At 45.6% G+C, this 27,899-nt stretch overlaps 3 protein-coding genes across 4 annotated transcripts in view; 1 reads left to right on the top strand and 2 right to left on the bottom strand.

Annotated features, from left to right (window-relative positions):
• Nucleotides 1–9: 9 nt before the first annotated feature.
• LRRC45 (leucine rich repeat containing 45) lies at nucleotides 10–11,096 on the bottom strand. Its single transcript, XM_058817040.1, has 17 exons — nucleotides 10,862–11,096; nucleotides 10,308–10,369; nucleotides 9,396–9,466; nucleotides 8,897–9,075; nucleotides 8,142–8,270; nucleotides 7,426–7,538; nucleotides 6,851–6,909; nucleotides 6,660–6,737; nucleotides 5,589–5,724; nucleotides 5,217–5,294; nucleotides 4,928–5,039; nucleotides 4,697–4,767; nucleotides 3,741–3,833; nucleotides 3,083–3,175; nucleotides 1,998–2,171; nucleotides 1,758–1,905; nucleotides 10–1,367 (listed from the first exon to the last, which is right to left on the bottom strand). The coding sequence occupies exons 1-17, from the start codon at nucleotides 11,079–11,081 to the stop codon at nucleotides 1,171–1,173; spliced, it is 2,013 nt and encodes a 670-aa protein (XP_058673023.1). The 5' UTR covers nucleotides 11,082–11,096; the 3' UTR covers nucleotides 10–1,170.
• A 51-nt stretch (nucleotides 11,097–11,147) lies between these two features.
• On the top strand, nucleotides 11,148–13,162 carry CENPX (centromere protein X). 2 transcript variants are annotated; one of them, XM_058817042.1, is made up of 5 exons: nucleotides 11,148–11,224; nucleotides 11,299–11,350; nucleotides 11,419–11,472; nucleotides 11,630–11,718; nucleotides 11,853–13,162. In XM_058817042.1, the coding sequence occupies exons 1-5, from the start codon at nucleotides 11,186–11,188 to the stop codon at nucleotides 11,865–11,867; spliced, it is 249 nt and encodes an 82-aa protein (XP_058673025.1). In that variant the 5' UTR covers nucleotides 11,148–11,185; the 3' UTR covers nucleotides 11,868–13,162. The 2 variants fall into 2 exon arrangements, with proteins under 2 accessions (XP_058673025.1, XP_058673026.1); XM_058817043.1 differs by having other exon boundaries at nucleotides 11,158–11,224; nucleotides 11,633–11,718.
• Nucleotides 13,163–15,067: 1,905 nt separating this feature from the next.
• The window catches only part of ASPSCR1 (ASPSCR1 tether for SLC2A4, UBX domain containing), a 32,367-nt gene continuing 19,535 nt past the window's right edge, over nucleotides 15,068–27,899 (bottom strand). The window contains exons 13-16 of the mRNA XM_058817041.1: nucleotides 17,712–17,763; nucleotides 16,936–17,005; nucleotides 16,429–16,604; nucleotides 15,068–15,847 (exon numbers count right to left, since the gene is read on the bottom strand). Of these exons, the coding sequence (XP_058673024.1) occupies nucleotides 15,834–15,847; nucleotides 16,429–16,604; nucleotides 16,936–17,005; nucleotides 17,712–17,763 (312 nt within the window). The 3' untranslated portion in view covers nucleotides 15,068–15,833. The remainder of the gene's footprint in view (nucleotides 15,848–16,428; nucleotides 16,605–16,935; nucleotides 17,006–17,711; nucleotides 17,764–27,899) is intronic.

The following is a 27,899-nucleotide window of genomic DNA, read 5'->3' as shown; positions in this document are numbered from 1 at the left end:
CCAGTGCTAATGGCAAAATGCAAAAGTTCTTTATTAAGCAGAGCAAAACCCAGTATAAAAAATGAACACAAAGCAACCAGTCCACACAAACTTTCGTTTTCCAGGTGTCTCTTAAAAATATGTACTCTAAGGTATGTTCCCATCCCAGACTCACAGGAAGGACTCCTTCAAGGCTCAATACTGCTGGCCTGACAACAGCTCCTGCTTTCTCCAGTTCAGGCTCTAGCAACCCTTCACTTTCTCCAGGTCATGCAAGGACTTGCACTGTCTATAGAGGAACCACCTTCTTCCCTTGTGCTCTGAGAAGCAATTCCCCAGTGTCACACCAGAAGCATTGCTCCTCTCCAGGTTAAGGCCACAGCACTCAGTTCCAGGAGCCTGAGAAGCCAGGAGAACAGTTCTGCCATTAGCCATAGTACAATACTGGCCACAAAATCTTCAGCTAAGGGCTGCAGTTCACAGTGAAGAAGCACAATCGCCCGCTCACCTTTCCCTGCCACTCACTGTTGCAGAAGTAGAACCACTGCCAAAGCCCAGCTGTCCCACGGGGACATGGACAGCACTGCACCCAAGGCCCTTGGTGCACCTGGTTCTGTCTATGCCAAATGTGTTTCTACAGCCCACCAATATGGCCAGAGCCACAGAGGGTAAACAAGCAGAGAGGGCCCCATCAGACTCTGCTTCTGTCTGTAAACACTGGGTGAAAAAGCACAAGTGGGTAATATCTGGTGTTTCCAGCAGTTTCAGGATCCCATTAGCAAGGAAAATTGCTCCAGCCCACAGCGAACTGTGAACACTCCTGTAAACATTCCTGTCACTTTTTCTCACGTTTCTCTGTGAACAGCCTGGCATCCAAACAAATATTGCAGCAGGACCTTGCCAGGGAACACAGAAACCTCCCAGTAACATCCTGCACCAATAGGCTGTGGCAGTGCAGGAGAGGGGGCTCAACATCATGGACTCAGAGCCACAGGCCCAGATGGTTGTTCCTTCCTCTCCTTCATGCTGTCAGGAGGAAGATTTCTGAACAGCAAGAGCATTTGACTACTTGCAAGCCTTTGTATCACCCCGCTCTTGACAGAACTGTCCATTTAGGAAGAAGGAGTTGTACCTGAATTCTCACCCTTTCCCTGACTGCAAGCAGGTATTTGGACCCTTTAAGTCACAGTCTCACTTCCTAGAACTGTGGGTTCCCAAGGGAGATCCCTGCACATATGCCATGATGGCATTCTGCAAGAAACTTGCTCGCTGGGCCTCCTCTTCCCTCATCCTGGAGATCTCAGCCTCCTTCATTCTCAGCTTCTCCAGCAGCAAAGAGATCTCACCCTCCTTGTCCAGCAGTGCTTCACGGTGATTACTGGATAGGGCTGTGAAAAAGCAGCATTAGTAAAGAAAACCAAGGTATCCCTGGAAAACACAGGAGCAGGCCAAAGGCAATGAAGTGCTACAGCCAGCTAGCACACAAGAGGAGCTGCATGAGACAAGATGAGAGGTTTTGCACAGGCAGCAGGCACACTTCACTACGCAGGAAATCCAAATTTTGCCTGCTATGCAGCTTTGGGTGGTCATCTGAGTCCTGGTCTCTACAAAATGAGGACAGAAATCTCTGTAAACACACATGGGTGGAGAGTACAACTCATAGGTGTACTCACAGGCAGGAAGCACTTGCTGTCACTACCTGTGAGCACAGCTGAGTTCCAGGCCCAATGCAGGGTAACTCAGAGTTACCATTTGAGAAGCAGGAAAGGACCCCTCACCTTTCAGCTGTCTTTCCAAAGCTGCAATCTTCTCTCTCAGCCCATCCTGGGCTGTGCGTTCAGCCTCCAGGTGCCCAATCTGTTCTTGTAATTCCACTTTCACCTTATTTAGCTCTGTCATTTTCTCCTCTTCCTTCCTGTCCATGTACTGACACACAAAGACAAATCCATGAACAACCAAACAACTTCAGCAACTTGTTCTGGCCCTGCGGTGACTATCTCTACTCCACTCCAAACTACCTGCTGAAGTTCCTCCAGCCTCCTCTTGAGTCCATCAGCATACAGGCTCAACTGTTTGGCTTTAGCTTGGGCCTCAGCAACCATTTCCTTCTGCTTAAGGCAGCAGTTCTGAGCTTCATCCCTTGACTCAGTCATCAGCCGCAGCTTCTCTTCTAGGTGTTCTAGGCGTTGCTGCTGTAAGACACAAAGGAAAATGAAAATTAAACAGTCCCACTTCATTCCTGTGAAGAGATTCTCCCCTCTCTGTTCCTAATACACTGAACCCTTTATTGAGTCAACTGGCACTGACAAGCAGAGGACACAGTCCTGCTCCTTGCACTCAGGAGTGACTCCAAGCTGCTTCCTCTTGCCAGGGTGGCTGGCAGAGGACAAAACACTCAGCTGAGAAACAGAGACAGGTCCTTGGCAGATGCACTGATGTCACAACCAGTGTTTACAGCCAATGCTCCACCTTCACTTCCTCCATCCCTCAAATGGCTCTGCAGGACCACTGCATGCAACCCAGCAACTGCTGGATCCCATATGTCAGATTTCTATGTCTGTAATTCAATGAAGCATTTTCTTTTGTGATGCTACAAGTAAGTAAATATTCTAATAGTTTTTGTGTATTTTCCTCATCCCTTGTTCTGTTTCGCTATTAATATAGTGAATATTAATAGTTAATATAGTGAATACTCATTAATATGAATATCCTATAATATAGGATATTAACTTAATTGACATTTTCACAGAGTTCAATACAACAGTGACTTTATTTACCTAGCAGCAGTAGCCGCCTGAAGAAATTTCTCAGTGTTAGAGGAACAGGAGCACCCCATTAAAGTTGTCATTTAAAAGAAGGATCAACATCTGGGTGTTGGCTTCAGATGTTGGCAACTTAAACTAAATCTGCCATGACAAAATTGACATCAGTTCTGTTAGTACTGAAGGCAGCTCAAATTAGACTTTTCAGGGCTCCCTCCTCAGCAATCACACCATTTGTGGGTCAGTAAAACCCAGAGAGGAGTGAGTTAGCAGCTCCCCAGGACTAAGACTTAGCCTGGGTAGCCAAACCACTTCATTCCCACAGCCAGGTCTGTCCTTACCTCCTCCAGGCGCGCCTGACTCCGCACTTTTATCAACTCCTCCTCTGCCCGTCCTCGCTCAGCTAGTGCAGCTGCTTTGACTTGGCTCAGCTCCTGCCACAGGAACATGGAAAATCATTCCAGACAGAGAAGCTGCATTGCTGCCACCCTGACCAGGAAACACAAGCAGCTTCCAGTCGCAGGCTATAAAATGACACAGCTCTCCTCACTCAGGGGCAGCAAAAGCAAACAAAGATACAAACCCTTCCTCAGTTCAAGACTGCTATCTAAGTTCAATGTGAATTTCAGTTATATGAGGGCAGGTATTGGTTAAACCTTTCCAAAAAAGGGAATAGGAAAGAGCACTGCTGGATGTAGCTGGGGAAATAGATATGGATGAACATGCTACACTACTTGTAACAACATGAGAATCCTGTAAAGTCAAATCTTAGTAAGACTCTAACCATGTTCAATGGAATCCTCATTTTTGTCCAATCTGAATTTACAGGTTTCTCCTCGGAACCTTCTTTCTTAGTCCAAAGTAAAAGTAATTTTAGCTGGTATACTGCTGTTTTCTGTTCCCCCTTACAGCACATGACAATCTTTACAAAGGTCTACAGTCAGAGACTCCACAAAGCTTTCCTGAGTGTTCAAATGTGCCCAGAGCACTTTTTCTCACCTTGTCCAGAGATATCCTGATGGCCTCCAGCCTCTGGATCCTGTCGTGCATGGAACGTTCACTGGCCTCCATCTGCTGTGCCACACGATCCACCTGCAAAGCAGCAGAAACCAGCAAGTGACAAAAAACCATTCCACCTCCAGGCAAAGCAAGCAGCAAGACTACTCATTGTGATAGTGAAGCATCCTCTCGCTGACCCACCTACCAGCAAACCAAAATTCTTACCTCCCCCAGAACTCCACCAGGAAACAGTACTACAGATGGAATCTGCCCTCTAGAAACCAGGAATTTTTAGACAGAGATCCCTCCCAGGCCACAAGGAGGGAGTCCAAGCTCTCATTGTCAAGTGATACAAAACACAACAGATTAATTTTTTTAGCTGTAATGTGACTTTTCTTAGAAGATTTCAATATCTTCAGAGAAATCTATTAGTATAATTTTATTTTGGAGAGATTTCAAACCTCAGTAACACTGCAAAGATAATTGGTTGCAGTCTGTTGGCCTGTCCACACTCAGACACAACCCCCTTTGAAACATAACAGAGAAGGAACTAGCTGAGGAACTATGCTGAGCCCTGTTAAAGAACTGCTTGTGTATAAGCAATTAAAACATTCAAATGTATTTATTTCAGAAGCTGGAAAAAATTCCTCATTTGTAATTACCTCTGTGCACAGACCAACACAAAGGCCAGCCTCCCAGCCTCTCTTGTAGCATCACATACCACTCTGGCCCATACTCTTGAAAGCTAGAAAATCTTACTAGCTGGTAGAAAGTTTTGTGATCTCTTCAGTCAGGCTTTGCTTGAAGAAATGACCCATTATTCTCACAATAAATCTGAGCCCACTAAGTTCTAAACTTTTTTAACAGCACATTACAGCAAACAACGACCTCCACCGGTCATGTATGTCAGGACCAAAGAAAGACCAGCCAGGATGCTGCAGAAACCCCACCCTTACCTCTTTTACCCGAAGGGATTCCATGTCTTCAAGGCTTTGTTTAAATCTTCTTTTCTCCATTTCCAGACGTTCTGCAGATTAAAAGCAGGCATATCACAACTCTGGCATGCCTGCCACCCAGCTGTATTCATACTTTTTCACACTCTGGCAACTCTTTCTCCTCGGCTGCCTGTGAAGGAACAATGATCCCAACCACAGGTGTCCCCAAGCTGTTTCTACTCCCCCACTCACCTTCAGCCTCCACAGCCCGCAGCTTCAGCTCTGCTGTTGTGTTGGTCAGGTCTTGTTTCACCTGGAACAGCTGATCCTGCTGAACTTTGCACTTCCTCTCCAACTCATCCACCTACATAAGGAAGTTACCACCACAAAGGTTTTTCTTTTCCTATTAGCACAAAAAGTTGGCTGTACAGGACAATGAAGTGACACCCAACCAAGGATCAAAGCAGAGACCACAACATCTACGGAGCAAATGTTATACATGCTCAATTGCCACTTCTCAAACTTGGACTTGGTTTCCTACCTGATTTCTCAGCAGCAGGTTTTTCTCACTGGCAGCAGACAAGTCATGCAAAAGCTTGCTTTCCCGATCAGCACCTTCCTGCAAACAGAACCAAAATTAAAAACCTGTACTCCCCCTAGTTCTTGCACTACCAGTCTGTGCCAACCAACATCACACCCAGCTAAGTCCAACCGACACCATAAATAACAGGGCTCCTCATCACACCTGGCAACTATCTATCTAATTTACACAAGAATTTTTGTCATGGTGGCTTTAGCTAAGCAGTAATGGTAAAAATCATGCTTGCCTATTGCATCCAGCATCCCCCAAATCTTCAACCAGTTATGACCTATAGCCCTGCTCCCAAACGTAACTAGGACTTATCCAGCTCACCTGCTTTTGTTGCTGGAGCTCCCTGAAGTGGGACTCAGCCACAGAGTTTTGTTCCTGTTTCATGGCACTCAGCAGCTCTCCCAACGTGTGCACCTTCTGCTCAGACAGAGTCAGGGCAGCTTCAGTCATCTGCAGCCTATAAAGAAAATCACTTTATGGAGCCTTTTCCAAGGCAGACACTGCAGCAAGCTCTCTATGGCACCTGGTACAAGGTGCTAACGTCCATCTTGCAGTAGGTGAAATCAGGCTACCCAAATGAGGCATTTTTTGCTTCTGGGAAAAGGACACCACGGACCTCTGTACACAGCAGCACTGCAGTGACCTGGGACTTCTGAGGGCCCAGTGTGCTAGTGCCCCCTGCATTAGCCCTGCACTGTCCTCCATGAGCCAATTTCCCTGCCCAGACCCCTCCAGGATTTGCCTGCTCCCACAGAACAAAGCTGGCTATTTTGTATCACTGCAAAGTTGTTTACAATTAGAGACAGGATTTTAAATGTAAGTAGCAGAAGCAATTTACTTGTTCTGTCCAAGAGGGACATGTCCACATCACTGCATGGCATGAAACACTGCCTTTACCTGGCAGAATTAAACTAAGCAGGCTCAGCAGTGTTTGAAGTCAAACCACGGCCATGTGCATATGGCTCTGCATAATCTAACACTTCTTTTGAGCACCCCTTCCTCACCGTTCCCAAGCCAGGCTCCTCCATACCTGCAGTGGTTCCCAGACAACACAGTCAGCTGCCAGGGGAAACAGGCAGAGATTCCTGCCAGGCTGTAAACCATGCAAGGAACATGTCCCCATCCTATCTGCACAGTCCTTTTTCTTTCTTCCCACCTTCTGGAATTCACTTGCTTTTACACCAATGTAGTAATTTTACTTAAAAGCAAGCTAAGTATCTAGTGTGGCAAACTCAAAGGCTTGATCTGACTGTAATTTCTGGATATTACTGCAGAACTAACCAAAATAGTAATCCAGCTACCCTACAAGATTATCCCCTTTCTTAGAAGCTCTGCTTGGCACTGCTTATACAGCACAAACAGTGGGAAGACAAAGGTTTTCCTGCTCCATACTTGGTTTTCAGTGAATTCATAATGGAGTACTGCTCATCCAATGCTTCCTGCAGCTGGCTGACTCGTGCTGCAGACATTCTGCATTTGGGAGGAAAAAAAAAGGAAAAAAAAAGGTGGGTAATTTCTGCCAGGAAATGGAGAGTGCTCAATTCTGCCATCAAAGAGCAGAAAACATTTAGAATCTAACTTACTTCTCACTCCTGGCTCTTTCTTCTTTCTGCTTGTCTACAGTATCCACAAAATCCATGAACTGTGAGCAAGGCAAAATTCAGTGAGAAAATTAACAGCATCAGCTACAAACCCTTACATTTCTCATCTTTCTCTTCCCAGCAACAGCTGAAGACATGTCAAGCCACTCTACCAGAAGCAAAATGGAAGTCTGATTAGTTTATTAGCACATCTGAATAGGGTCATCAGCTACAGGGACTCTGCATCCCAAGGTGTCAAATGGAAAAACAGATCTCTAAGTTTACACCACTTGGAAAATATCAAATAGCAAAAGAAGGAACGAAAGCACAAATAACCAAAACTCCTCCAGAACCCAGAGTAAATATGTTCGGCAGGGATGTCCATACTCACACTGTCACTCGAATAACCCAGCTCAGAGGACTGAGCCTCAATGTACTACATCATGCTGTGTGCCTGCCCATAAAAATGCACGCGCAACTTCAGGTGCACAATAATACTGCCACTGAGTGTTCTGGGGGACCTCAAGGGAAAGCAAAGGATTCCAGGTACCCCATTTGAACCACCAACATCTGCTGACCTGCTTGTTCTTCTCATCCATCAGACTCAAAACCTCCTTGCTGAGGATGTTCACTTGATTCTGGGCCTTGCTCAGGATAGCCTCACGGTCTTGGTTGTGATCCAAGGCTTGTTCTGATGCAGAGAGAGCAGGAGAACAGCATAAGCTTCTAAAGCAACAGAATAGCAAGCACTGCTGGAAGACACAGCACTCAGGATGACCACTGGATATCAGAAGCACCAGGACAGTTGCCCTTCTCAGGCTGGCCCATGTAGAGAAAGTTCACCACACATCACAAGGTGGGAAGCGATCAAAGAGAGCAGTGTGTGTGGGGTAATCAACTCCTTAGCCTCAGGAAAACTCTCAACTCTGCTGTGGGCAGGACAGTGACACAGGATGTGCTGCATAAGCCACATCAAAACTTGGCTCATCAGAGGCAAACTATGAGCAAGTCTCAAAGTCTCAGGTTCTCCCATATTCACATGGCACATCGATCTCTAATAACTCAATCCAATTTTTTTTTTTTTTTTGCTTTTGCCAGTCAAAGTGACACTTCCAACTTGATTAGCTCACATAAAGGACAAGAGAAGGTGACACAGGGCACTGTGGAAATGCTATTGAGAAAGGGAGGGAAAGAGGGTTAGCTCTCTTCTGGAGCAGCAAGTGCCCTATATCCCCCAAGTGCTGGACTGGGAAAGGAGTTAAGTGATTCATTACTGTACACACATCACACTTACCCACAGCTTTCAGGATGTCACCAGGAACATTGTTCCCTGCCAGCTCCAGCCTCTTCAGGGTCTTGTTGCTATGCAAGCAGTTCAGCAATGCTCGGCCACCCAGAAGCCCAATGTTATTCCATCGCAAATCTACACAGAAACCAAACTTTCACCATGGCAGTCACATCTGCTGAGATCCCAGATGGTCCTAGCAAAAACACAGGTGAATACTGTGGCCCCTTTCAAGATGAATGAGAGGGAGAGAAAGTGACAAAGCAGGAAAGGCAAGGATAAATCTTTATTAAACTGCAGGAAGCCATGACAGTTACAAGTCTGCGTCTCACATTTGGCTCTCACGAGCCTTCCTTCCACAGACAGAATCTGTGGATGAGAAAGAATCAGCGACAACAGCCACATTCTCCTGAAATTCCAGCAAAATTCCATATAAGGACAAAGTGAGTGTGAATTAAGTATCAAGAATCTGTCATGAGGCACTCCACAAATAGGAATGAAAACACTTCTTCCTCCACTGAAGACTGTTCTGCCCCCAGTACTCAGTTTTTCATCTGTAGGTTTGGTTCCAGAGATTCCAGTTTCAGCTCCCACTCTCCAAAGGCCATGGGGCTGTGACCACTCCCTGCACAAAGCCATCAAAGCACTCCAGACTGACAGGAACTGGGAATGACACCAACCAGTTGGAAGAAACTGAGGCAAGAAACCTGAAGGCACATGTGTGTTTGCATGCATATATATATACATGGGCAAAGAACTCTTACCCAGCTCCTGAAGACTGGTATTTTGTGTCAGTGCCATGGCCAGCTCTCCAGCCCCTTGATGGTTAATCTGGTTATTGCGCAGATCCAGATGTTGAAGAAAGTTGTTTGCTCTCAGTCCTTGGCAGAAAAAGGAGAAGCCCTCCTCCCACATGCCGAGGCTGTTCCATTCTAAGGTCAGGCTAGGGAAATCAGGCAGGATTGGTGTTTGTGGAGTCAATGGACAGCTGTGTGAACTTGAACGACACGCGGATCACGGCACACCCGGTCACACACCCAGCTCTGGGAGCAGACTCGGCTTCAGAGAGCAGGATGCTGCCAGGGCCCAGCATCCTCCAAAAGAGCACCTCCAGTTTTCGTGCCTTTGCCCATCCCACCCCTCACAATAAATTGCACCACTTGGCATTCCTCCCACCCCAATAAAAAACACCCTCAGCCCTTTTCAAATCTTGGGCTCCATCTGGCAGGAATAGCACAAAGAGAGGTAGATACATTTTTTTACCTCCTGATGGATTTGTTCTGCCTAAGAAGTTTTCCCAAAGCCTCAGCTCCCGTGGTTCGCAGGTTATTTCCCTGAAACAGAAGCTCAGGTGATCAGCTAAGCCTCTCCCAGTCCACCTAGACCACAAACACCACCAGACACATCCCAGCTATAACGCAAATTTCAGCTGGACAAAAATGGTCCAATCAACATTTGTTTCACGTATCGATCAGGCTTCCACAAAATGAAAAACCCTGGAGGAACAGTGGATCCATACACACCACTGGTCTTATGAGGGCACCATGACTGAGAGCTTGCAAAAATCACAGAATAGCACAGGATCAGCATGGACCACGACGGGGCAGAAAACAGCAATTCCAGATAAACATAACTATTTTAACACACTTCATTAAGAAGGACTCTGTTAATACTAGCACAAATGAGTAAGAAAGTTATGATGCAGTTTGCGACTGTGGAAATAGCTGTATGCCAAAGGAATACAGACAGAAAGTCACTCTCAGTAGAGAGACAATCACATCTGAAGGCAGATGCTTAGTTCAAAGCACACGCTAGTCAAAAGAAATAAACACAAGTAGAACAGCTCGTAACTCACTGATCAATACAGAAATCCCAAAAAAGCCTACATATGCCTCATCTGCCCAAGCAGCAACTGACAAAAGGTACATAGCAATAGCTTCCTATAAAAATAGAGTAACTGAATAAAAGTGGATAAAGATGACCTGCAAAGTAACTTCAGAAAATTGTGACATGGTGTTAACGAGTCAAGGAATGAGTCACTTGAAAACAAAAAACTTACAGAAGTATGCATCTTGTTGAACAATCCTGCACCAGGACTGTCCAGTTCTCTTTCTCATTAAGCCTGTGCTTTTTCCTTCTCCACCATAGAATACTGTTAATTCTTTTAAGACTCACCTTCAGATCCAAAGATTTGACTGTGGTGTTGGTGCAAAGACCATTCAACAAAAGTCTTACACCTGAGCAGAAAAAAAAAAAAAACCCCAAGTGTTTATTTCATCTGCGAAACTCTCTGCCTAAACCAGCTATCATCCCAGGGCATCACTCTGTTAAACAGCCAGCTCAGGAGATGTGGCTGCCATAAACAAATTATTTGATAAAGTGCCTGGAAAGCTTGAGCCTGAGCTTTCAGGGCAGGAGAGTGTTTATATATTCTCAAAAAGGTGTCGGGGCAGAGAACTACCTGTCAGCTTGTACATCTACCCGACTCAACCCTGAAAAATCCCCACGTCTAGAGAGGCTCTGCGGGCTCGGACGGGCCGCCCACGGAGCCCCCTCACTGCGGGCCACTTTAGCCGGCCGGACCGTCCCGTCCGTCGGCGGCCAACAGAGGCAGAGCTGCCGTCGCCGCCGGAGGGAGAACCGAGGATGCGTGCCCGCCGCACGGCCACGGACCGGGCACCTCGGCCGGCCTCCCGCCCCGCGCCACAGGGAGAGCGGTCCCGCCGCACCTTCCTCGCTCAGGCCGCAGTCGCCGAGCGCCAGCGCGGCCAAGGGCGCAGCCCCGGGCAGCAGCCGGCCCAGCGCGCTGCACGTGGGCAGCGAGAGGCTCTGCGCCGCCAGGTCCAGGCGGCCCCCGCCGGGCCCCCGCAGCCGCCGCAGCACGGCCTCCTGCGGGGCCGCGCCCGCCGCCGCGCACAGCCGCGCGTACTCGCGCCCGAGCTGCTCCATGGCCGCGCGCGCTCCCCCGGAACCGCTCCCCCGGAACCGCTCCCTGCCCGCGCGCGCTCCCGCCCGGCGCGTCCCCGGGAGGCGGGCCCGGCCGCGCGCGGGCCATGGAGGAGAGGGGCGGCCGCGCCGGCGGCTTCAGGAAGGTGCGGCGGCCCCGGGCGCGGCCCCGAGCGGCGGGCGAGGCCCCGGCCCCGCTCACCTGTTCCTCTCTCCGCAGGACACCGTGGATCGGCTTCTCCGCCTCCATTTCCGGGACGGGAGGATCCGAGGTACCGGGGCGGCGGCGGCGGCTGGGCGGGCCGGGCCCCCGCCTCCCGTAACCGCCTTGTCCTTGCAGTTAACGCGGACGCGCAGCTGCTGATGGCCGAGCTGCTGAAGGTCTTCGTGCGAGGTGAGCGCGCAGGGCCGCCCCCTGACCGGAGCCTCCCGGGGCCCCGGGCCGCCTCCCTCCTCCCAGCACAGCGGCCCTGGGTCCCGGACGGGACGCCCCACGTGTGACAGCTCCCGGACCCCCTCACTGCCCTTCCCTTTCTTTCGTCGCCCTGCAGAAGCAGCGGCACGGGCAGCTCGGCAGGCCCAGGCAGAGGACCTGAACAAGGTGGATATTGAACAGCTGGAGAAAGTATTGCCACAGTTGGTATGTAACTGTGCGCCTGAACTGCATGGGAGCAGAACGAGGCTACGGGCTGAACACTCTAATCCTCGTCCTTTCGGGAGTTGTTTTGAGAACCCAGCCTCTGTCCTGACTCACTTGCTCCTCTTTCATTGCAGCTTCTGGATTTCTAGAGGCCTCCTGAAGCACATGTCACCTGTCAGCAGACAGTCCTGGCCTGACACGTGTCTCAGCCTCAGAGACACTCTGGGACAAACAGTCTCAGCTTTTTCTTCCTCTGCCATTTTGCTTCTGTTTCCTCTCTCCTTTACCAAGCACAACACAGCCCAAAGCAACGATGCTGTCAGATACCATTTTTGAAAAGAGGGTACCACAGGCTTAATTTGTTCAGCTGAGTACATAACTGGTTTCCATCTTGCTGCCTTACTTCTGGTAGCAGAGGCCTGTATTTCACAACATGGTAGGAAGCTGTTGCTTTCTCAGCTAATGTGAGAAAGAGGTGCTGCTTCACAGAGATGCATGGAAAGACTTAATGGGAATACCATCCAGCCTTCGGGCTCTCATTGCCTCAAGCAGGCAGCTGTAACAGCAACTCCAGGTGCAGCTCCAAGCCTTCCTAATGAATAGGTCATTAACAGGAGCTTACTCACAGGCTCTTGCCAAAAGCAGGTAACTGATCTTTATTTTATAAATAAACAGTGTCTGTCCCTCACTACCTTCCAGTATGTCTCGGGCTGTGACATCAAAGAATGCTTGAAACCTTTTAACCATTCAATATTCTCCTCAGAGGCTGCTCCCCCTCTGCTATAAATTTGTTTTCACAAAGAAACATCAGTAATTTAAAAACAAGTCTCCCTTCCTTGTGTAGGCTCTTTGCTGCAATTCATCATCAGAAGTCAAGTTGCTTCAAAGACTTGCAGAGCTTCCCCCTCACCCACCCTCTTCCCTAAATCTTTGTAGGACGAAAGGAAAAAAGGACAAAATAACAAACAGCATGTGTGAGAATCCCACATCACGGGACAGGCTGGCCCCTCTGGCAGCACGGGGGGGCACTGTGAAATAAGAAACCTCACACATGTGGGCAGGAGCCAGGAGCCCGAGTGGCGTGGCTGAAGCGCAGGGCTGGCTGCACGGAGGGCTCCGGCGCTGCCCCGCTGCAGCAGCAGCAGCAGCAGCCAGAGCAGCAGTCCTTGGCTCAGGAACAGTGGGTCACTGTGAGCTAGGCGCTAGCAGGGTCATCCCTCAGGACAACCACCACGAAACCTCACAAAAACTGCCGTTCCATACACGTTCTGTGACAGTACCAGCCTAAGCAGTGCCCAGCCCTCAGCACTGCAGCCTCTCAGCCAAAACAACTGTTCAGCTGTACAACACATGCAGTGAAGGAACTGACCTAGTTCAGTTGTCAGCCCCACAACTATTGGTAAAAAAAAAAAAGCCAATAGCAAAAAAAAAAAAAAAAAGGCAAGTGATACTACCTTTGAATGCCCTAAAACCACAGGGATGAGTTTGAGTTCAGCTACTATAGCAAAGTGATACTGAAACAAAACCAATTCATCGGGTATCTGCAGGTACTGCTCTTCAGCAGGGCAGGAATCCTTGTAGCAATCCCTCCTTTAGTGAAGAGCTCACCATTTTAAATGTGGGGGTGTACTGTCCCCCTTAAAGAATTCACTCCTACTTCCTTGCCTTTTCCAGATTTCAGGTCCCTGTCTCTGCCTTCACCCTGACACCTACTGAAACAGCAGTGCCAAAGATGCTGCCCTAAAAAGTCTCAAGATCCTTTCCCTGATACACAGAGAACTGCTGACGTGGACATCCACAGTAAAGCAGCAATTGAACAGCAGCAGCAGCTCAAAGTAACTCTTTGTATAGGGAAGGGGAATAAGACCTCTTGTCTAGCTATTGAAGGTAGCAATTTTTCATTATTGTGGTTAAACTGGGTTTGATGACAGCTGAGTTACACAAAGGACAAGCATGGGCAGAACTGCCTGAGGGAACACAGCGATGCAAAGCCCTTACACTTAACACATGAAACTGCCCCAGGAATATTGATATTACTGTTTGTGTACCTAAACTTGTTTTTCCATGTCAGGTATTTGCAGGGGATAGTTATGGACCTAACCCTTTACAAAACCTGACATAATTAGAGCAGCTAAGAAAATCAGTTAAGCAGATCATAATATTTGATGTCACCTGTGCTCTTCAAAAAATAAGGACTAGCACATCGGAAGGCACACTGCAACTTCCTCCCAACCACACTGCTTCTGCATGTTCCAATCCTGGAAACCAAGAACACCAGCACAAGTATTTCACCACCTATCACTAGCAACAGCTCCTGGTTTCCCCACAGGATATCCTGTACAAATTCAGCAAGGCAGCTCTACTTCTGATTTGTGTGACATGAGTAAGCCTGACACAGCATCTGAACCAAGATACTAACAGTCATATGCAGCGTGGGCTCAGCCCACACTTAATCCACTACAGAGTAATAAACTTTAAACATTATTTGACTGGGGTTTTTTGTTTGCTGTGGTATGTCTTTTATAGCCTATCAAGTGGCAGAAGGGCTTGCTTTCCTCAGGGAGGGTTGAGTGCAGGAGCTGTACACAGTGCTCTCACGTTCCCTGTTCACGTCTGGGTATCAAGTAAGAAATCAATCAATTTTTTTGCTAAAGCATTCTGCACTCCTTCTGCTTTGAGTCTCCTTCTTCCTCTTCCACCTTTCTTTCATGCCTCCCCCTCCCTCCAAGTTTCTTCAAAGCATTTGTGAGCATTTGGAAGTAATTAGACCTGAAGGGAAATGTTGGCCAGGCAGGGAGACAATGACAAGTGCCAGGAACCCAGGGTGCCCTTTCTAGCCACTTTGAAGTTCATTCAGATGGTACAAAGCTCCATTTTGCTTTGTTGAAAAAAAACGGGAGGAAGGGAATGAGGCATGACAGGCCAATTGACAGGAGAGCAGGTTCCTGTGAACTGACAGACACACCAAGTGCCAGGGCAAGAAGATATTAAAGGCACTGACCAAAAGGGCCCCCGTGGCCACTCTGCTTTATTACACCTACAAATTGTGCAGATGCACACGTAGCGCAGAGAGGAAACAAGGAAAATGGAAAACATGGTATTACTGTACCATGGAACCCCAGCTCTCCACAAATCACTGATCCATGGAGAAGACTTCAAATAAAACCCAGCACCACGACTGCCATGACACAACAGAGTTCATCTCCAGTGTAAGGACAATTCTAACCAACATTCGTCCTCCCACGTCTGCAGGAGACAAAGATCTGGACTGGGCCTTTTCCCTGTACACCCACTGCAGTGCAGAGCACAGCTACCCTGCTCTGGGAATACTCAGGCCACCAACCAACTGTCATTTGAAGAGACCCTTCAACTGGATGTTTTTTCCCTGGCTGTAACTAATTACAGATGGTAATTATACACAGTGAAAACAAAACTAGAGCTTAGGGCAGAAACAAGCTCAACAGGCATTCCATGAACAGACACCTGTGTTCCTTGTTAACAAGATTCTGGCAACTGAACACAATACAAGTGCAGCAGCTTGGGTGCTTCACAGGACTGTTCACTGATCTGAACTGGTTTAAGTAACTTAAGTGCTTGCTCTTCATTTATTTTCCAGCCATCTATGTCCAGAATTATCAGCAGCACTAACCCTAATCACTAAGAAGCAGCAAGAAGTTTTGTTCTAGGCACCACTTAACTATTATAGGTAAAACTGAACCAGATTTTATCTTGCCACTAGAATTGAGGCTAGATTCAAGTGATCTCTGAAGGTGGAACTGAGAGGATTTGAATTTAAAAGTATGGATAAAAACAAAGTCCTTTGCAGAAAGTATATAGGAATCGTGTCCCCCTTAATTCTCTATTCTTGTTGTTTGCATGCAAGAAACCTTAAATTTAACATCTAAGCTTGCTTCTGTAGTCACAAAGACTACAAGCAGGCCCTCCACTCCTCCACCAGCTGCAACTGGTATCTGAAATAGCCATTCTCTTTTTATAACTAATGTTCATACAGATTAGATCTCTCCATGGCCACCAACACCTTTTACACATTCTTAGTAAGTTCGTGGAGAAGAAGGCACAGCTGACAACTCAGTGATCCAGCAGCCCAGGATGCTTCATCTCTTCCCACCTACAAAATAAACAGAGCACCATTAAAACACTTAACATGGAATTATCACTTACTCATTTCTCAATAAAACAAGAAAAAATTATTATGGACACTTGGTTGCAATCTTAATTATGGAAAACCCCTACTGGTTTGCAGTGAAGATTAAAAAGAAGACCAACTAAAAAATTTAAGAGAAGTAAAAGTACTAAGACTACAGCAGGAGAAGCAAAGTTATGCCCAAGATTTAACAGATTACATGGGCCCTTGGTATGTACAATACCCTGCCCATTAGTATTTGAACTACACTGGCAGAGTGTAGAGCTCAGCATACCAAGAGCAGAATACAGCTAAAAATGCTACAAGCATGTGGATTAGGTATCAGACTTCCCAGTGTTCAGAATCTGCATTCATATACTTCTCCAATGAAGGCTGAGGTTCAAGTCACCAACAAATTTGTGACCGACAAGCAGTGAACCAAATGTCCTGCAAGCATAAGCTGACATCTGCACCAATACCATCAATATCCAGCATGTTTGGCAGAGAGGAGGCTGCCTTTTGGGGCAGTTCAGAAGGAGCAGAGCTCTCCTATGATTCATTGATACCTGGAAGCTTCAGCCATTTGGGTATTTTCCCAGGGGCTTTTCTAAGCACTTGTGGAGCTCCCTGAGTGCTGGCTGCTTCTGGCTGCTCAATGGTCTCTTTGTCACTTCCCACTTCTGGCGCAGATAGGGATGGAACCACTGATGCTAAAGTTGATGAAGCAGAAGGAACTAATGATCTGGACAAACATCAGAGAAAGGAAATAAGCAAATAGAATTAAGCTTAATTTTTCATAATAGCCCCCTGTACCACCACCACCTTTAAAGTCAGATTGAAAAAGCTCTTCTTTTTCCATTGTAGAAGCACTAGTATTTACTTAAGTCACTGAAATCCTACTTTGCAAAGGACTCACAAAGCTATGAAGTCAAGCATGACACAACGACTGCTTCTGGACAGGAGGAAGTCCTAGCATCTTCAAAGCACTTTTCTTTGTAGTAAGATGGGCTCATTTCATCCTTCCCACTCCTGAAATACTAAGGTATTTGCAACTCTACTCAACCCCAACATACCTGGCTACCAATAAATCAGCTGCAGAAGGAGAAACTGCAGAGCACAGCAGGTCTGATTTCAGGTAACAAGCTGTTTAGAAATGAAATCAAATCAATCATTTGTTAACATAGATACATCAATCACCACAGTATCACATAGCTCTCAGCTGTATAAATACCTGCTGTAAAAAAATACCTGCTGTATACTAGAGTAAATCTACATCACCTTCCTCCGAATGACACAGAACATTACTAAACCATGCCTGTTTCTTTCACGACTCAGAGGTGTTCTATTTCATCATTCAAACCTCAAGACCTTGACATTTTCTTTCAGTGCTCATCTCAGGAACTTTTCTGCGAAGCCACGGCATCCTTTGGGCCCTACAGGGATTCTAAGCATAAACTAGAGATGCCAAAGATTCAGATCTGCTCTACCATCTCCAGCCAGTCCACTACCACAGGAGCTCTGCAGAAGCATTTCATAGACATTTGTCTGGTTAACATTTCGAATGGGATTTTTTTTCCTATGGAGTGATTCTTCCATCATTCTTGATCCCAGGGCAGATGATGCCCACTCCCCAGCCTATCAAATCCCATAGCAGAGGTACAATGTCTACATCTGTGCTCAAGGTAACTGATCAAACCAGCTCTGAAGAGCTTTTGCCAGTCAGAATGGGGACATTCATTCCCAAGGACTGCAGTTTCTTTTGACAGAAGAACTCTGACAGAAAGGATGCAATACTGACTCTACTGCAGGAACTACACAGTCAGCTGCATGAGAAAGGAAATTCACTCACCCCTGCGCTCCTTGCATCCAAAATGAATCACAGCAGTTGGGAAAAGGTTAGCCTGAAGCAAAAGGGGAAAAGAAGGTATCACTGTCTGTAGATGCTTTCACAGCTCACTGTGAACATCAGAGGCAGGTTAGACAGCTACAGACAAATTCATGGAGTTCAAGTTAAGGTCACTAACCATCTGTAATTCAGGAAAACTTAAAACTTGTGCAGAGCACAGACCACTCAGTGTAAGACATGAAGGAAAATGTTATGATCTGATGCACTAAACAGGTGATGAGACCTCTACAGCAAGTGCTCACCGCAGGAATGCCCTGCCATTCCTTCTCCTCTGTCCTCATATCTCAGGCCATTGTATTGCACCCAGATTCTCTACTGCTGAGCAGATAACATTAATATGATGAAGAATATTCTGAGTGGCTGATACCGAGAGAAGAAAAATTCAGCTATGCCTTTCCAAACTCTATTCTAAATAATGTTATTACATTTACACCCTGTCTATAGTTGAAACTTATCTAGTTTCACCACCTTTCCAGGATTAAGTATTTTCTTTTATAAATTCAACCTGAACTCCTAGTTCTTACTTATCAGAATAATTGCCATAACAAAACATTTTTTTCTATCCAGTGGGTTTGGTGGTTATTTTTTTTTTTCCTTTTATTTCAATGGAAGTCCCTGTAATTGGTGTCCATTTCCTCTTGTCCTTTTACAGGGCACTGCTAAGAACTCTGGACCATATTCCTAGCTGTTTCCATCTCTTTTACTACACACATTGACAAGACCCCCACAGAGCTTCTTTTTTTCCAGGCTGAACAACCTTGACTCTCTCTCTACCTCTCCCCAGATGCAGGTCACTTCAGCATCTTTTGGTCCTTTTCTGGGCACCAGAGAAACTGTGAAACTGGACTCACACACCCCCTGTTCAACTGAGGAATCACAAATGCACCTGTAGGTATCAAAGAGGGACCTACCTATGGAGGTTGCTCTGTCACCTACAGTGGCCCCAGTGTCACACCATCTCTTCAACAAAACTCAGTGATACATTACAAAGCACTACAACACCACACCCAGTGGTGAATCCAACTGTTACCAAGGGAAACACAGAGCAAGAGAGACAAACTGACTAAATTTCATTTTAAAAACTGACACTACTGCAAGCTCAGGCTTAGATTTTTAAAAGGGTATGATATGCAGAAGATTAATATGATATGGCATAACCAACTGTTCCAGAAAGAATTCTGAAAAAATAACCATCATATTTATTACATGCATTATATGCCACTATAATACCACATAAAGAATAACTAGCTGAAACAATTCTGTTAAGTTTTTAGGAAGCCTTGTACTAAGAGACAGGTAAAAAACCAAATCATCATGGTGTAAAAGAGGGAAGTACCACTGTAGCCAGAAACCATACAGCCATGTTAATTAACAGTCTACATCTTCCCTGGCAAAATGGTAACACTAAACTTGTGACACGGATCCAATAAATAAATAAATAACCAGATAAAAGCAAGGCAATGCCCCACTTGGTATCACTCATACGTACTTGGGAGCTGTGTAGGGCAGACTGACTGCTCTGGAGTTTTCTTGAGCCTCTGTTGCCACCATCAGCCCAAGCTGGATACTGGAATGATGGTCCTTGGACCCAATCCAGCACAGCAATTACCAGAGCTCAAAAGAACCCTGATCTTCACAGAGGAGGCTGTGGACTGCTGCCTAATATGGAGACTAATAAAACTGTATTAACTGAAGGCAAAATGAAATAGCTTCACCTCTCTTCCTGCCTCCAAGCTTCAGAGGAGCATATGGTGTTATGCATTTCTTTGACATTAATCCAGAGGCCACAGAAGGCTGTGTCATGCAGCACAGTCAACATCACGCAAGGCTGAAACAGGAGACATTTATCACTCTGCTCCAAGACTCAGCTCCTGCTAAAGCATCCAGGCAAATTCACATCCTTGAACTGACATTTTAGCAAAATAATTATTTATTAGGTCTTTTAACATTTCATTCCTCAGTCAACAGGGCCTAAGGTTGCCTGTTCCAGTCACAAAGACAGCTCTCCATAAACTTTTTTAATTACAAAGTACCAGACATGGTTTAGAAATCCCAGAAAAAACTCTCAAAAGAGCTTTGATGTTCCTGCAGCATTCGTCTATTTAGGAAATGGGTGCCTTAAAAAAAGGCCCCCCCCAACACACATACACTCAAGCCCTTTTACACACAACATCCTTTTCATGCCAGCTGCAAGTTGGAAAATGAGGTTTTTGTAGTGTGTTAGTGTTGGAATTTTTTAATAACCTCCCCTCTCTTTTTTTTGCCTCCCGACCAATTATCTTGGTAAATAATTAACATTCTGAAGGAGATAAGTAAGCACAGAAACTCAGAACTCAAAGCCCTTTAGTTCAAAGCCCTGCCCTTTTCTCTCCGTTTCCCTGCTGCTGCCACTGAAACTTCCTTGTCAATCAAGCTCTGGGCACACACATCAAAGCCTTATGTGGGAATGGCCCCAAGGGGTCAGAGAAAATTCATGGCAGGGCCTGTGTGAGGCACAAAGAGAGAAAGAGTGAGAAATACAGACCAAGAGCTAGACAGACTCACTCAACAAACAAACATATAGACAGACTGTGCCCCAATATAAACCTCTACCCTATTTACTCACAGGTCGTCAAATAACCATAGTTCACAGTTTCAGGATCCACGTTCACAACCATTTCCTACAGCTGGCAGAACACCAGTTTGAATGTTTCAGTTCAAAATCTTAATTGAAAGAAACTTAAGGGGGCTACACAGCAGCCCTGCAGTACACAGAATGCAACACCCTCCCCAGGGCTCCTTTCCCTACATCCCTATCCGTTCCTAGGGGTCAGCCAACATGGAGTCCCTTCTTTCCAAACCTCCACCCAATAAGGTTTTTTTCTCCAATTCAAACAGACTATTGGCTCATGCACAGAGCCTTTGGTCTAGCTTTCTTTGTGTGGAATTGTCAGGTACCACCCCAATCCCAGCACTCCCTGAGGCTGCAGCACAGAAGGCAGCCAGCTACACCTCACCTGGCAATTCTGCAGCCAGTCATGGCAGGACCTAACACTGTCCCAGAGTTTTTTGTAACCTGAAGTATTTAAATCTGCAGCATTTTCACATGAAAAAATAAAAGCAGGCCAGTAGAATGATTCACTGTCCAAGGACTGTCTCGGCATAAAGATGAGAAGGTTTTAGATTCTGTCCATGAAAACACATGAGCCAAAGTCAAAGCCTTCAGTATTCTCCAACACCTATGAATGTAATGATCAAAAGCACTGGGCAAGCCATCACCTGAAAACTGTATCCAGGTGTCAGCTGCTCTAATGTTTGAAGTTGTTCTAATGCATCTGACAACGTTTCTAGAACAACTCTGCAGTTCTTCACTGCATAGGGTTCCTGCAATAACATCTGTGAATCAGAACAGATTTTGAGAACTCTTAGGAGCCTGCCAGGTTGACCAAAAGAATGAAAGGATGTTCAAAACAACTAACTCAAAAAGCTCCACTCACGTATGTGCAGAGAATTACTACAATAGGATTGAGCCAACAGCCAGTTACTACACTCCAACACCCAGCATTTATCTTCCTTGCTGCTTTGATTTCCAGCCAAAAAACCTGCCATTCTGACTGGGGAAATAGATGCTATTAATCTATTGAACCATAATGTTCAAATCACACTGTCCAAGATGTATTTACAACATACAGTCATCTTTACTGCACCAATACCTAAAAATCCAACTGAAAATGGTGTCCCGTAGTGCAATTATATAGATGCAATGTAACTAAAAATACTTTGAGTTTGTGGGTTGTTTTTATTTTTGTGGGTTTCCTGTTTTTCTTTCTGGTTTTGGGGGCTTTTCTTTTTTATACAGATGAAAAACTGAGACCTAAAGAGATAACTTACTCAAGGTCTCACAGGATGGCAGCAGCAGCAATAAGAACTAAGCAAGCAAGTCTCAAGAGCCCCATCCAAGGTCATAATCACAGGACAGCTTTCTTCTGAGGGAATAGAAAGTCACTGAGGCAAGAAGGAAAGGAAGTCGATATCCTGCTTATTACCCTTCTCATTTAATAAGTATCATTCTAAATGATACTTACTTTTTCAAATCTCCTCAGATTTTAAAAAGATGTAACACAGATTGATCCATCTACTTGGTTACAGTTGCAGAAGTTTAAATGAACACTTTCTATTTCAGAGATCAGAAGACCTCATCAAGCCCCATTTAGTCTGAAAGTACAGCTGAGTAACTCCAGTTTCACCCAGAGACAGCGAACGGCTACTCGGACACTGCGGCGGTGAGCGTGGTTTGTGACAGCCTGGCTGTGGAGTGGCACTGGGGCTGCTGCATCTCACATTCCACGACTAAAATATCCACTTCAGAACAACAGTCCCTGGTGAATCCAGCTGTGATACAGCAGAGACACATTTCTGCTTTGTTTTACTGCATGCTTTAGTAACTTGTTCTCTAGAACAAAGAAAATATTTCAGGCAGAACCCTCCTCAAATAACACCTCAATACTTCCTGTTTCTCAGACATACATATGCAAAAAATCCTAGAACAGAGCATTGCAGATGATGCACATTATTCTCGGGAAGCTGTTCTCTTCCCTGGCAGCAATGCTGTCAGCCAGGCAGAGGCTGCTGCTGAAGGGAGCTTGCAGCTGCCAGAAGGAGCAGCATTCTTTCCGTTACACAATCCGAGAAGATCAGAGTGCCACAGGTCTGCTGCTAGACTGATGTTAGGAAGATGAATAAGAACATTAGCACTTCAAAGGAACACGCACATGGAAGGAGAAACCCAAGCTACCAACATGAAATACTGCATAGTATACACACCCCAAACACATAAACTAGCTCTTGGAAAAGTCAACTGGAAGGCCGGTGGATCAAAAGTTTCTCCAGCAAGAATGCACAGCATTGCTGAGACAGAAATAAACACCACAGTCATGGTGAAAGAGGCAGATCAAGAGGTTCAAGTTTATAACCTGAGAACAAAGCTGCCCAATGTGGGCTTCAACTGCCAGAAGAGATGGATATTCTGTGGCCAACATGGAGGAGATCTGATCCAGCTAGGGCAAGGGACCTTTAAAATTCATAAGGCAAAGATAAGATTTAAAACCATTGTTTTGAGAAGGGTACTTACGAAGACATCCAAGTACAAAGAACATTAATTGAGACCTTGATAGCTGAGATCAGAAAGATCTGGCCTTCAAAACTGGCAGTAGCAGTGAACATTCTGGGCAGGACTTCCACTCCAAATTCAGTTGTGCAAGAAGCCTCTCTTGGACCAAAGAACCCAGCTGTCCTGGAAGCCAGCATCATGAGGCAAGCATATGTAACAGACCTCACCACAAAGGGAAGGTGAGATTGCTACCAAATGCAGTCAGATGATAAAATCCTGGATGGAGAAGACTAAGACTTTTAGGTGAATACCATCCTCTGTGCTGGATGAATTTCAGTATTAATTGCAATTTTCTTTGCCAGTGAGCGCAATAACCACAAGGCCTGCCACAGGAAATGCCTCTGATGAACTGACTCTGATGAAGTAATTTTTTCTGAAATTGCATTCAGACTCTTGCCAAGGGAGAAGGTTTCATCCTGCCTGAGTCGCAGTCAGGTTCACCAAACAAGCCCGCCAGACACACTGCCCAAACTGGCATTAATAAATGGGATATGGAAAGAGAACCAGAGACAAAGAAAAGAACAAACAGCTCATCTGGATTTCTGCCTCATGGTATGTGACAGAGGAAACACTCAGTGCACTCTAAGATCTGACTAGAAGACCTAAGTATTTATGTGGAAGCCTGTGGAGTCCTGTAGCTCCTCTGTAGACAGAGGATGGCCTCCTGCCCTCTCTGCTGCCTCGACTTTTCCAGTGACTGGTACTCCTACTTTCTGCTAAATCTTTCCTAGTATTAACACAGCAATCAATGATTTTTTTTTCCACTAATCCACTCCAAATGCACTACAAAACTGCCTGTTTCTGGGAGGAGAAAGAAGCTAAGAAGCAACTCTGAAAAGCTCAGACAGCCTAGAAAAAACACAAACAAGCCACTGGAGCTACAAGGAACTCAAAGCCAAGTGCTACAACAGGGAAGCCTGTGGTTGATCAGCTCTGGAGAGCAGAACATTATAAAACACTTCAAGGGACATGAGGAGAAGGCCGCCAGCAAAAACAGCAACAACAAAAAATCAAAGCAATGCCTTGAAGTCTTTATGGGTTCCAAAAACTCCACATTGCTGCCAATTTGTGTGCTCACTATACTGTAAATACACACAGATTTTGGGAGCATTCACTTCAGACAGCTCTTTCATTCCAAGTATCTTGGCAAACAAGTCAACAACAATGGTCTTCTTTTCCTGGTTCTGCTAGCAGTGTAAAGGTTCTCCCTTCATTGTAAGTGGTCGAATGTAATGAATGTGGTGCCAAACTTGTCAGCTTGAATGGAGGGAGAGGGTGGAAAGAGCAGAAGTATTGGCAATATGGTATTCCACCATCTGCAGTCACTTCTGCTATTTGGCTTCAGCACAAATTTCAGTAATTTATAAATATCTGAATACGCAAATGTGCCCACATTACTGCCTCAGACATCATCCATTTTTCCTTGCCAACTAAACCCACACCATCTTTAGAGTGGAGGATAACCTACTGCTAACTTAGGACCTGGGATAACATGAAAAATAAATGTTGGAAAAAAACCCAGAATGGCTGGATACACTATGGTAGTACCTGCTTTGGAAAAATCAAGAGTCAGGTTATGTGCAGGCTTCTCTGCAAGGGGAGCACATCAAGTGCCAAGCATCCCAAGAGGCCACAGCTACCATGAGTGACATGCAGCATTTGGGGCAAAAGTGGTGAATTTTGGCAGTTGTATGATACAACCTGAACCCTTAAAGAGATGTATTACCACTAAAGACAAATTTCTTCCCAAACCTTTCACATAGCCTCCAAACCCAACAAAGATACATCAAAAAACTCGATCAATTAGTTGTACTGTTACTTTACCCAAGCTCTCTTTTTCCTATGATGTCTGGAAGAACTGCACACTCCACAGCACTTCATTCACAGTCACATCCTATGCACCACAACTCTGTTATTTCAGAACAAGCTTTCTCACTACAGGGGTGCTGTGTACTGCCAGGTCACCTTAGAGCAAAAGCTCCTCTATCCCCAGCCCCAAAGGCACATTATTTTACAAAGTACCTTAACCATCTCCTATCTTTACAGAGCAGCTTTGTCCTTTCACCTGCCTTCTCCCAGATGAGGGAACAGAAGGGGAGCTCTGACTAAAGTTCAAGATGTTTCCCTTCCATGGACCACAGGACGAATGAAAAGGGAAAGGTCTCTACAAATTCCCCTGCACAGAGCCTAGCCCCATCCAGGGCACAGTCAGGCACTGCAGCCTGCCCTAGAACACTCAGTTTGCAGCCAGTGGGGACCCTTGGCCCACACAAACCTCCTCCCAGACTGAAGACTTCTCCGTTTGGAAGGCCACAGCCTCATATGAGAAGCAGTGTGCAGGTCCCACCCCCAGTGCTGCCCCTCCTACCCCAGCACCACAAAGATTACTTCTTTCATTCTTATTTCTGCTGAGAGCCCCGAGGCTCAGGCAGTGCAGCCTCCTTGGGAACAGACACCTCCAAACACGGCATCCAACAACGACACAGCAGGCATGGACACAACAGCTGGAGTGATTCCCACATCTGTCTCTGTCCAGAGCAGAAAGGCCCTTCAGCCCCTTTTCTCCCAGGCACCCATATCCCAGCAGAAGGGAAAACTTACCAAGCAGGAAAATTATGTCATGGGGCCTGCACTAACATGATGAACGTTAAAGAGGAATAAGAATTTACATTGGTTAACAGCAGCAAAACTTCTCCCACAATCAGCCAGGCCAAACAGGGATAAGGCACCATCCTCACAGGTCAGAGTTCTGTGGTCTTTGACAGCAGTTTGGGTAACCAGAAAAGCATGAAAAGTTCTCGTCAGGAATTGTTTCTTTCATGTTTGATGCTTCATCCAAGTAAAATGTTTATAAACACACAGAATCATTCCTGCCATAACAGACTGTGACCTGAAAGGGCTGAAGGGCCCCCAGCAAGGGACACAGGCTACACAGGCATTAAACACAGCTCTCCCAAGGACAGAAGAACCATAGGCAGAGCAGAAGTCCATTCAATCCAGCCAGTACTCTAACAGTGAACAAAAAACCAGACCAACAAAAAAGAGTATCCTTGCTTACAAGTGATTAGCTAGCAATGGTTTTCAGTTCAGAAGCTTCCTGAAAAGGCTTCTATATATTAAGACACACTCACTAAATATCTTCCTTGAACTTGTCCAAATTTCCCTCAAATCAGTACATCCTTTCAGTATATGGCACCCTGTGACAAGGAAGTCTGCGCCTCAGTTTTCTGACACACAAACAACCACCTTCTTCCATCTATTCTAGCTCCTGCTTGCCTCACTTGATGCCATTCACTCACACTCAAGAACTCAATGCATTCCAGCTTCTCCTTGGCACGTAATTCCCTTTCCAGTCACAGCTTTTACAGACTGGCAAGTCCTGACCTATTCAGTCTTTCTTTGGATGGGAGACATTGCAGATCTCTGATGAACCTCACTCCCCTTCTCTGCACCTTCACCAGTTCCTTCTGAAGATGTGAGACCAGATCTGGATGTTATTCAGACGAACCCTGGTCCCAACACAGCGATGTTCTCTATTTTGTTCTGAATACTTCACTTTTGGAAGGAGGTTGTTTTTGATTTGATTGCTATTCAGTAATGAGCTGATGATTTCACCACCTTTGCTGCAAAGCCATAATGATCAATGCAAGAGCTCACTGAGCTGCCTCAAATTACTTTCCCTGCACATCGTCACATTTATCTATGTAGAGCTAGCTGGGTAAGCCAAAAATGCTTAACTAATGCGATAGTAATCTCTTTGTAATGTCATGTTACAATCCCTAAAAAATATTCTAAGGATGAGATTTTACTTGCTTTCCACATTTGGCAAGTAATTGTACAGATTCTGTAGAGTTAAGATTGTGCTTAAAAACTCCATTTTACTTTAATTACACCCAAATTCTCAACATAACCACCAGTCTAATTTGACTATGGTGTGATTACATGTGGCATGAATAAAAACATATCTTTAATTAGGTTTAGATTTGACCCTTTATCTTAGTTGGATGTTACTCCTCTTTCATGGTGACAGAGAAGATATGAGAAATGAGAAAAAGTATTTTCCTTAAAACAGTCCATTTGCAAAGAATTTTCCACTTTTGAGCACAGCATCTTGAGCAGTCCCAGTTCTGTATCTAAGCCAAGGCTTTTGCACCTTTGCCATGTGCCACAGCAAGCACTGCAATCCACGGAAAGCCACTGCAGACTGGAGATGCCTGACACTAAAATCGATCTGGTTCCTCATAAAGCTGTGATTTCTAATGAAGTCTCTAAGACTGGGCTGTAAGGCACCTCCAAGTCTTCAAAGAACACTAATTTAACATGTGTTCATGTCTCAGGGAGCTGCCACGAAGAATGAATTTTACAGTAAATGTCACAACTAGGAAACGGGGAAATTGCCACACGGATAACAAGCACCAGTAATGGTGCCAGGTACAGAACAAAGGCTTTAACACAGCAAATTAAACAAAATTCCTGCCAAAAGGTTTCTTATTTCAAAGACAACGAGATGCAATTATTCCTGTGGTGCTTTACTGAAAAAGTCATGTTTCAGGAGACATCCAGAAAAACATGAGATGTGCACTGAGAAAGAGAAAATAGAAGAACAGAACTGCAGGATGGGGGAGGCAGGCAAGGAGTAAACAGAGGTGAGTAAAGGATTTAGAAGATTTTAGAAAACAGACCAAGGTGAACAAGGGAAACCAGAACCAGCATCAGAAGATCAACAGGAGGCAGATACAGGTCTGAATATTCAATCATCTAAAAGCATCTGCATGCGTATTTCTTCTACATGGCCTGGTCACAAGTTGTGGAACTTGGAAAACTCCATGGCAAACAACTTCCAAGGCATGCTAATCACTACCTAACTCACCATGCTGCCTGAAAAGTCCCTTTCTCTATTCCTCTCCCCACTCCAGCCTTTCTGCTCCCTTAGGGGCATCAAACAAGAATTCTCACTGCTGCTGCATGAGCCCTTACTCTGA

Source organism: Ammospiza caudacuta, chromosome 19 (genome assembly GCF_027887145.1).
Source record: "Ammospiza caudacuta isolate bAmmCau1 chromosome 19, bAmmCau1.pri, whole genome shotgun sequence".
In the NCBI taxonomy this organism is placed as follows: domain Eukaryota; kingdom Metazoa; phylum Chordata; class Aves; order Passeriformes; family Passerellidae; genus Ammospiza; species Ammospiza caudacuta.
This window is presented reverse-complemented; position numbering and strand designations above follow the sequence as displayed.

Coding starts and splice junctions, on each gene's coding strand:
- LRRC45 (XM_058817040.1), bottom strand. CDS start 11,081: ATGGAGCAGCTCGGGCGCGAGTACGCGCGGCTGTGCGCGGCGGCGGGC. Junction 9,467..10,307: donor TCAAATCTTTGGATCTGAAG/GTGAGTCTTAAA, acceptor CTTCTGTTTCAG/GGAAATAACCTGCGAACCAC. Junction 7,539..8,141: donor TGACATCCTGAAAGCTGTGG/GTAAGTGTGATG, acceptor TCTCTGCATCAG/AACAAGCCTTGGATCACAAC.
- CENPX (XM_058817042.1), top strand. CDS start 11,186: ATGGAGGAGAGGGGCGGCCGCGCCGGCGGCTTCAGGAAG. Junction 11,225..11,298: donor GCGCCGGCGGCTTCAGGAAG/GTGCGGCGGCCC, acceptor CTCTCTCCGCAG/GACACCGTGGATCGGCTTCT. Junction 11,473..11,629: donor GCTGAAGGTCTTCGTGCGAG/GTGAGCGCGCAG, acceptor GTCGCCCTGCAG/AAGCAGCGGCACGGGCAGCT.